This window comes from Pseudoliparis swirei, chromosome 3, assembly GCF_029220125.1.
Source record: "Pseudoliparis swirei isolate HS2019 ecotype Mariana Trench chromosome 3, NWPU_hadal_v1, whole genome shotgun sequence".
Lineage (NCBI taxonomy): Eukaryota > Metazoa > Chordata > Actinopteri > Perciformes > Liparidae > Pseudoliparis > Pseudoliparis swirei.
In genome coordinates, this window is record NC_079390.1 from 16,604 (window position 1) to 26,603 (window position 10,000).

General features: G+C 49.1%; 1 protein-coding gene across 1 annotated transcript in view; it reads right to left on the reverse strand.

Annotated features, from left to right (window-relative positions):
- stk32a (serine/threonine kinase 32A) overlaps positions 1 to 10,000 on the reverse strand; it is a 32,251-nt gene that overhangs the window by 11,669 nt on the left and 10,582 nt on the right. The window contains exon 4 of the mRNA XM_056443424.1: positions 8,726 to 8,877. Coding sequence (XP_056299399.1) covers positions 8,726 to 8,877 — 152 coding nt within the window. The remainder of the gene's footprint in view (positions 1 to 8,725; positions 8,878 to 10,000) is intronic.

Here is a 10,000-nt window from a genome sequence, read left to right on the forward strand (position 1 = left end):
CTATAAGTCTCTTAAGTCAACTCCTTATTATCAGGCTGCTCTATAAGTCTCTTAGGTCAACTCCTTATTATCAGGCTGCTCTATAAGTCTCTATAGTCAACTCCTTATTATCAGGCTGCTCTATAAGTCTCTTAAGTCAACTCCTTATTATCAGGCTGCTCTATAAGTCTCTTAGGTCAACTCCTTATTATCAGGCTGCTCTATAAGTCTCTATAGTCAACTCCTTATTATCAGGCTGCTCTATAAGTCTCTTAAGTCAACTCCTTATTATCAGGCTGCTCTAATAAGTCTCTTAGGTCAACTCCTTATTATCAGGCTGCTCTAATAAGTCTCTTAGGTCAACTCCTTATTATCAGGCTGCTCTATAAGTCTCTTAGGTCAACTCCTTATTATCAGGCTGCTCTATAAGTCTCTTAAGTCAACTCCTTATTATCAGGCTGCTCTAATAAATCTCTTATGTCCCTCCAGTTGATCCAGAATGCTGCAGCTCGTGTTCTCACTAAAACTAAGAAAAGAGATCACATCACTCCTGCACTAGCTGCTCTGCACTGGCTCCCAGTAAAATCAAGAATCACTTTTAAAATTCTTCTCTTAACCTACAAAGCCTTGATTGGTGATGCACCATCATATCTTAAGGAGCTTGTAGTACCATATTGCGACACTAGAGAGCTACGCTCACTAAATGCGGGACTACTTGTAGTTCCTAGAGTCTTAAAAAGTAGAATGGGAGCCAGAGCCTTTAGTTATCAAGCTCCTCTTTTATGGAACCAGCTTCACCTTCAGTCCGGGAGGCAGACACAGTCACCTCGTTTAAGAGTAGACTTAAGACCTTCCTCTTTGACAGAGCTTATAGTTAGGGCTGAATCAGGTTCACCTGGTCCAGCCCCTTGATATGCTGCTATAGGCTTATAGCTGCCGGGGGACGTTTAGGATGCACTGAGTACCTATCTCCTCTTTTCTCTCCTTAAGGATGAATGTTCATCTCTCCATCACACGTTACTAACTCTGCTTTCTCCCCGGAGTCCTTTTGACTTCACGTCTCATGGGGTCATCGGACCCTATGAGACGGTATAGATCCTATCTGCTGATGGATCATCGAGGTCTGGGTCGTGGAATTCCTGCCACCGACTACGCCACTGTCCTGTTGAGACTCCGCCCACTGTTGAGACTCCGCCCACTCCTCCTCCCCACCGCCATCTGCCTGATGGATCGTGGAGGTCTCCATCGTGGAATATGCCTACTATGAACTATTCATACACTCTGTCATATTCATTGAATGTATTTTAACTCTAAATCTGTCCTTCTGGTCACATGACATCTATTGTTCTGTCCATCCTGGAGAGGGATCCTCCTCTGTTCTCTCCTCCAGGTTTCTTCCCTTTTTTCCCCCCTGAAGGGTTATTTGGAAGTTTTTCCTGGTCCGATGTGAGGTTTTGGGTCAGGGATGTCTATGTGTACAGATTGTAAAGCACTCCGAGACAAATTTGTAATTTGTGAAATTGGGCTATACAAATAAACTGAATTGAATTGAATTGAATTGGTCAACGTGGACAGACGAGTCACATGTTCACTGAAGAGGAAACGAAGAGGAAACAAAGAAGAAACAAAGAGGAAACAAAGAGGAAACAAAGAGGAAACGCAGGAACAGAAGATTCAGCTTCTCCAGGGGAGAAACTCTCAGGACGAGACTGAGAGACGGACGTCTTCACGTCTTTACGAGTTTACAGAGAGAACACACACACACACACACACACACACACACACACACACACACACACACACACACACACACACACACACACACACACACACACACACACACACACACACAGTGATCAGCAGGCAGATTATAACGGCTCCTCTTCCACTGATGTGATGTTTAGGATTTGAACCTCTTCATCAAGGAGGTATGAAAACCTCACAGCTCATTTATTCTTCATCACATGTCTCCCTTCTCTTCCTCTGTAGGGCTCCATGGTCTTCATCACATGTCTCTCTTCTCTTCCTCTGTAGGGCTCCATGGTCTTCATCACATGTCTCCCTTCTCTTCCTCTGGGCTCCATGGTCTTCATCACATGTCTCCCTTCTCTTCCTCTGTAGGGCTCCATGGTCTTCATCACATGTCTCCCTTCTCTTCCTCTGGGCTCCATGGTCTCTTCACATGTCTCCTTCTTCCTCTGTAGGGCTCCATGGTCTTCATCACATGTCTCCCTTCTCTTCCTCTGGGCTCCATGGTCTTCATCACATGTCTCCCTTCTCTTCCTCTGGGCTCCATGGTCTTCATCACACAGGTGAGGGTCTTGTTGTTTTATTAAATAGAGCCATGGCATGTTCTTCACGTCGGTGTGGTGTAACACGACGAACCTGTGAGGGGGGGAGGGGTGGTCCCCGTCCATCATCCCTCTGTGTCCTCTGTCCTCTGTGTCCTCTGTCCTACGTGTCCTATGTCCTCTGTCCTACGTGTCCTCTGTGTCCTATGTCCTCTGTCCTATGTGTCCTCTGTGTCCTATGTGTCCTATGTCCCCTATGTCCCCTCTGAGTCCTCTGTGTCCTATGTGTCCTATGTCCCCTATGTCCTATGTGTCCTCTGTCCTCTGTGTCTCTCTGCGCCGCCATTGGAGGAGCTGATGAGTCGTTGATCTCTGACGTCCCTCCAGGGACACTCTGTTGTTCAAGTCTCTCAACGCTTCCTCTCCCAAAAGAAATTAATTGATGCAACAACAACAACAACAACAGACGAGGTTTTCCTAAAGAGACGCTGTGACGCAGCCCCCCCCCCCTCCCCCCCTCATGTTCCTCTGCAGTGAAGAGGCGACGCTCTCACTTTTAGAGCTGGTGTTCCCCTGATGTCCACCGGGGACACTTCTCTGAGAGGACGTCGTCTCCTCCTCCTCCTCCTCCTCTGAGGGGGGGGGGGGGGGGGGGGGTTGAGCTGTCTGTCTACTCAGATGATGCTGAGACAAGAGCCTCCGACTGAGGAAAGACTTTCTGTAGGAAAATGTTTGTGAGTTGACCGAGGTCAACTTCTAAATTAAACATGCAGAAGGTCTTTACACACACACACACACACACACACACACACACACACACACACACACACAGTCAATAACTTAGCGTGAGTTTCTCTTCAGCTCTGGACTGCAGTGGACTTTATTAAACTCTTCCTGCTGCTCTGTGCGTGCTGCAGATTGAATATTACAGAAAATGCACTTCACCCCTCTGGGGGCGGAGCCTCTAATGCAGCTTGATATGCTATAGAATCATAAACTGGTCTCCTATGACAAGAAAAGCTCTCTCTCTCCCCCCCCCTCTCTCTCTCTCTCTCTCCCCCCCTCTCTCTCTCCTCTCTCTCTCTCTCTCCCTCTCTCTCTCTCTCTCTCTCTCTCTCTCTCTCCCCCTCTCTCTCTCTCTCTCTCTCTCTCTCTCTCCCCTCTCTCTCTCTCTCCCCTCTCTCCCTCTCTCTCCCTCTCTCCCTCTCTCTCTCCCCCTCTCTCTCTCTCTCTCTCTCTCCCCCTCTCTCTCTCTCCTCTCTCTCTCTCTCCCCCCCCTCTCTCTCTCTCTCTCTCTCTCTCTCTCTCTCTCTCTCTCTCTCTCTCTCTCTCTGAATAACCTGCTGTCTAAATTAATTCGGTATAGTTTCTCACAGGCAGGCGCCGGTCCACAGCCGGTTCTCATTAATGTGACGACATAATGTGACGAATGTGATTTTAAAAGTTTAAGCTGTGCATTTACCCACACTGGATAGGGTCCCTGAATGCATCGCGTGCAGACTCTCAGGTAACTGAAGCCACTGCGGCTGGTGAGGATGAATTGAACTTCTATTTAAAAAGAGAAATAGATAAGGTATATAAATGAATATATATATATATATATATTTATATATAAAGCATAATATATATATATTTATATATAAAAAGCATATTATATTTATATATATATAAAGCATATTATATATATATATATATATTATATGCTTTTTATATACATATATATATGTATATATAATATGATATATATATTATATGCTTTATATAAACATATTGCTATATATATAATATGCTATATATATGCATATATACATATATGTATATATATACCTCCCAGCCTCCCGGGGGGCGTCATGTCCTTCCTGTTGTCATGGAGATGACACAATAAGCCAAACATCCCCGTTCATCCTCTCCATGTGAACGTGTCACACGAGCAGCAGCAGCTGTCACCTCAACCACACGCCTGGGCGGGAGTTATGACGATGTTTATGTTATACTCTCCATAACCTGGTTTTATGGAGTAAAACAACGTAACCGGCTCAAGTCTCACTGTCAAGTCTTTTTTCGTGTTACTCTCATTGATTAAAAGCCGACAGCCGTTAAAGCACATCCGTAAATCTGAGTAATAAAATGACTAATGACGACCGTGTTGTTCAACACGAGCTACGCCATCAAACAGATTCATACAGATTCAAATATATATATATATATATATATAAATAACCATAGCCTCTTGCTGGACACAGAAGTGAAGAGTTGGATCGATGCCGACAGCCTCCGACCAACACCTCCTCTGACTGACAGCTACCATCAGTCTGTGTCTAATGCTCGCACACACACACACACACACACACACACACACACACACACACACACACACACACACACACACACACGGATGCACTCTTTTGCATCCCCAACAGAGAGCAGGGGAAGCGAGTGACCTCCCACGTCTCGTGTTACTGTACTTCAGTATTTACTTCATATGTTGTGAAGCTTCACAGGAGGAGCCTTTAGCTCACGTTCCCTCTGCCCGTGAGGCCCGTGGGGCCCGTGAGGCCCGTGAGGCCCGTGGGGCCCGTGAGGCCCGTGAGGCCCGTGAGGCCCGTGAGGCCCGTGGGGCCCGTGGGGCCCGTGAGGCCCGTGAGGCCCGTGGGGCCCGTGAGGCCCGTGGGGCCCGTGAGGCCCGTGAGGCCCGTGAGGCCCGTGAGGCCCGTGGGGCCCGTGGGGCCCGTGAGGCCCGTGGGGCCCGTGGGGCCCGTGAGGCCCGTGAGGCCCGTGGGGCCCGTGAGGCTGCTCCCCGTGACGAGGCCGACTCCCGCTCCCGGCGTTCATGAAGCGCCCTACGGCCGCTGCTCCCGTGGAGGAGGTTCCTAACGCAACGGTTCCTCTGTGAGGCGTCATGTCACTGCGGCGGCGTTGTCCTCGAGGAAGAGGAAGAACTCTGATGACATCTGAGCAAGAAGAAGAGAGAGGAAAGAAGGACTCGCTGAGCCACTGAGGCTTCACCGTGTGACGATGTCAGGACTTCTTCTTCTTCTTCTTCTTCTCAATAGCATGTTGCATCGTCACAGAGGTTACACGTGCAAGACGTCAGCAATGAAGGATGAAAGGTTGTCAGAGATCACTATGTCCTCAACTTGCCTTCTACTTCCTGTTTGCCTTCTACTTCCTGTTGGCCTTCTACTTCCTGTTTGCCTTCTACTTCCTGTTGGCCTTCCGCTGTAAGACCCACGTGCTGCTCTGGAGGCTCACATGACGTTACACTGTGATGACCACGTCACAGGAAGCAGGAAGCTCTTCCTTCTCTAACAGACGGAGACCGAAGCATCCGCGCGGCGGCCTGCAGACCGCGGAGGCCACGGAGGAAGAGCGCCAACATGGCGGTGCCAGCGAGGCTCCTCTTACAGCAGGCTTAGTGCAGCACATCAATACACCCACCGCCCCTGAGGCTGGAAGCTTCCATATCCTGCTCCATGGGGGTGGGGGGGGGCGACTTCATCAGTTCAAGAAGTTCATAATATGTAAAGAATGTTTTGCTCCTGACTTCCAGGCAGCACATTGTGAGGAGGAGAGGCGAGGAAGAGGAGCAGGTGAGGAAGGAGGAAGGTGAGAGAGGAGAGGACAGAGGAGAGGACACAGGAAAGGAAAGAGGACAGGAAAAACAAAGCCAGGTTTTCTGCATGTGCTGGAGCGTCTCAGTAATCTCCCCCATCTGTGACCTTGAGCGCTTTCCTCAGGACAATCATAACTTACGCCAACTCAACACAGAGAGAGAGAGATGGAGAGATGGAGAGGGAGATAGAGAGAGAGAGAGAGAGAGAGAGTGGGCGTCGCGCTGACCCAAGCACATCTCTGAGGACCCCCCCCCCTCAGGAGGATTTACGCTGCCAAACACATTAACTCCCAACGTGTTTTTTTTGTCCAACACAGTATGCAATCAGGAAGGAGAGCAAGAAGGCATTGTTTGTCTGATGAGTGTGTACACCATTCATCTCTTTATCCTCCATTCATCTCTTTATCCTCCATTCATCTCTCTATCCTCCATTCACCTCCTCTGTGGTCCTACCTCTCCGCCTCCTCTCTCTCTGAGGCGTTTCTCCCATTGTCCTGCACCTTGATTTCCTCTCTTTCCTTTCCTTTCATTCACTTTCCTCTCTTTTAATTTCCATCGCTTTCCTTTCCTCTCTTTTCTCTCTTTTCCTTTATTCTCCTCTCCTCTTTTAGTGTCTTCTCATTCATTCCCACAGTGGAAGGATTTTGATTTGTTTCCCCTCAAATCAAGGAATTAAAAGATGGCGACTGAGGAGTGGAGTTTCAAAAAGATACAGAATTAAAAGTTGGAGAACGGGAAAGAGAGGATAGACAAGTGGGACAGTGGGCAAAGGATTAAGAAAAGCTACCTCTGGAGAAGGAACCCGGTATCTTCCTCTCTAGAAGGAACCAGGGTGTCTTCCTCTCTAGAAGGAACCCAGTATCTTCCTCTGAAGAAGGAACCAGGGTGACTTCCTCTCAAGAAGGAACCAGGGTGACTTCCTCTCAAGAAGGAACCAGGGTGACTTCCTCTCAAGAAGGAACCAGGGTGACTTCCTCTCTAGAAGGAACCAGGGTGTCTTCCTCTCTAGAAGGAACCAGGGTGTCTTCCTCTCTAGAAGGAACCCAGTATCTTCCTCTGAAGAAGGAACCAGGGTGTCTTCCTCTGAAGAAGGAACCAGGGTGTCTTCCTCTCAAGAAGGAACCAGGGTGACTTCCTCTCTAGAAGGAACCAGGGTGTCTTCCTCTCTAGAAGGAACCAGGGTATCTTCCTCTCTAGAAGGAACCAGGGTGACTTCCTCTCAAGAAGGAACCCAGTATCTTCCTCTGAAGAAGGAACCAGGGTGTCTTCCTCTCTAGAAGGAACCCAGTATCTTCCTCTGAAGAAGGAACCAGGGTGTCTTCCTCTGAAGAAGGAACCAGGGTGACTTCCTCTCAAGAAGGAACCAGGGTGACTTCCTCTCAAGAAGGAACCAGGGTGACTTCCTCTCTAGAAGGAACCAGGGTGTCTTCCTCTGAAGAAGGAACCAGGGTGACTTCCTCTGAAGAAGGAACCAGGGTGACTTCCTCTGAAGAAGGAACCAGGGTGACTTCCTCTCTAGAAGGAACCAGGGTGACTTCCTCTCTAGAAGGAACCAGGGTGACTTCCTCTCAAGAAGGAACCAGGGTGACTTCCTCTCAAGAAGGAACCAGGGTGACTTCCTCTCTAGAAGGAACCAGGGTGACTTCCTCTCAAGAAGGAACCAGGGTGACTTCCTCTCAAGAAGGAACCAGGGTGTCTTCCTCTCTAGAAGGAACCAGTGTGTCTTCCTCTGAAGAAGGAACCAGGGTGTCTTCCTCTCTAGAAGGAACCAGGGTGTCTTCCTCTGAAGAAGGAACCCGGGTGTCTTCCTCTGAAGAAGGAACCAGGGTGTCTTCCTCTCTAGAAGGAACCAGGGTGTCTTCCTCTGAAGAAGGAACCAGGATGTCTTCCTCTGAAGAAGGAACCCGGGTGTCTTCCTCTGAAGAAGGAACCAGGGTGTCTTCCTCTCTAGGAGGAACCAGGGTGTCTTCCTCTCTAGAAGGAACCAGGATGTCTTCCTCTGAAGAAGGAACTAGGATGTCTTCCTCTCTAGAAGGAACCAGGGTGTCTTCCTCTCTAGAAGGAACCAGGGTGTCTTCCTCTCTAGAAGGAACCAGGGTGTCTTCCTCTGAAGAAGGAACCAGGGTGTCTTCCTCTCTAGAAGGAACCAGGGTGTCTTCCTCTGAAGAAGGAACCAGGGTGTCTTCCTCTCTAGAAGGAACCAGGGTGTCTTCCTCTGAAGAAGGAACCAGGGTGTCTTCCTCTGAAGAAGGAACCAGGGTGTCTTCCTCTCTAGAAGGAACCAGGGTGTCTTCCTCTGAAGAAGGAACCAGGGTGTCTTCCTCTGAAGAAGGAACCCAGGTGACTTCCTCTCAAGAAGGAATCCGGGTGACTCCCTCTGAAGAAGGAACCAGGGAGTCTTCCTCTCAAGAAGGAACCCGGGTTCCTTGGGCTTTTAAAATAAGGATGAATGAGATGCTGAAGGCACCCAATGAGTCATCTTGGTTGAGAGACTTCCTCGTGTCGAGCCCATAAAAGTTAAATTTGGATCAGTGAGCAGAACTACATTTTCCTTTTAGCGACTTGAGGGGGTGCGATGAAGCGGACGGAGGTGAAGAGTGTTCTTCTCCTCCGTCAGCAGCCGACACCTTTGTGAAACACAACCCACAGCCTGTCATGGCCGACCAGCTCCCCGGGGGGTCTGAGCTTCAGAAAAGGGGGTCATGTGTCTTTCAAGCCGTCAGGGGCCACATACAATGACGTGGTGGGCCGGATTCGGCCCGCGGGCCTTGTGTTTGAAGCCTGTGCTGTAGACCTAAGTGATACACACACACACACTGTGCAGCCACACGTTCACACTCACCAGAAGTTGACCAGGAACGGATGCTCCAGGTTCTGCATGATCTGCTGCTCCTTCAGGACGTTCCTCACCTCGTTCCTCTCCACACACTTCAGCTTGTTCATGTACTTCATGGCGTACATCTTCTTGGTGTCCTTCTTCTGCACGATGCACACCTGGGGGGAGAGGACATCGGTCACCTCCTGATAAAACACACGACTACACGGAAGAGGAAGGACACGCGTCACTGCTTCCTGATGACCTGGTGATGATATGTTTCATGACTCACACACGGAACCATAAGGGTTCTTAAATGGTTCTTTAAAAGGCTTTGTGGTTCTACGAAGAACCATCACCTACTGGAGGACCATTCTTTTCATTCTAGACACCTGTATAGGTTCTTTGAAGAACTCAAGGAAATGGTTCTTTAAAGAACCCTGGTTTGAAAGGTTCTTCGTGGAACCATAAATGGGGCCTGATGACCTGACGACGCCTCAGAGAACAACCTGCACCGCTACTGATTACAACCGTCACTAAGACGCTGATTCCTGATTACTGCGATTTATGAGGGTGATCTGTGGACCAGCTGGCACCCCGATCATCATTCCTCTCCTCTCCTCTCTCCTCTTTCCTCCTCTCCTCGATCCTTCTTTCCTCTCCTCTCCTCTCTTCTCCTCTCCTCTCTCCTCTCTCCTCCTCTCTCCTCTCCTCCTCTCCTCTCTCCTCCTCTCTTCTCTCCTCTCCTCCTCTCCTCTCCTCTTTCCTCCTCTCCTCGATCCTTCTTTCCTCTCCTCTCCTCTCCTCTCTCCTCTCTCCTCCTCTCTCTTCTCTCCTCCTCTCCTCTACTCTCTCCTCCTCTCTCTTCTCTCCTCTCCTCCTCTCCTCTCTCCTCTTTCCTCCTCTCCTCGATCCTTCTTTCCTCTCCTCTCTTCTCCTCTACTCTCTCCTCCTCTCTCTCCTCTCCTCTACTCTCTCCTCCTCTTCTCTTCTCTCCTCTTCTCTCTCCTCTTTCCTCTCCTCTCATTCTCTCTCCTCCTCTCCTCTCGTCTCGTCTCCTCTCCTCTCCTCCTCTCCTCTCCTTTGCCAGCGACTGTGATTAGACGCTTATCTGTTGTTGGAGTATCAAGGCCTCGAGGGTCTGGGATCAGTGTCTACAATGTGTGTGAGTGTACAACATGTGTGTGTATGTGTGTGTGTGTATACAATATGTGTGAGTGTGTGTGTGTGTACATGGTATACTGTGAGTAACACTGAATAACTGATGTATGTAATTTCATGTTTTGCAGAGCATCCTGAGCC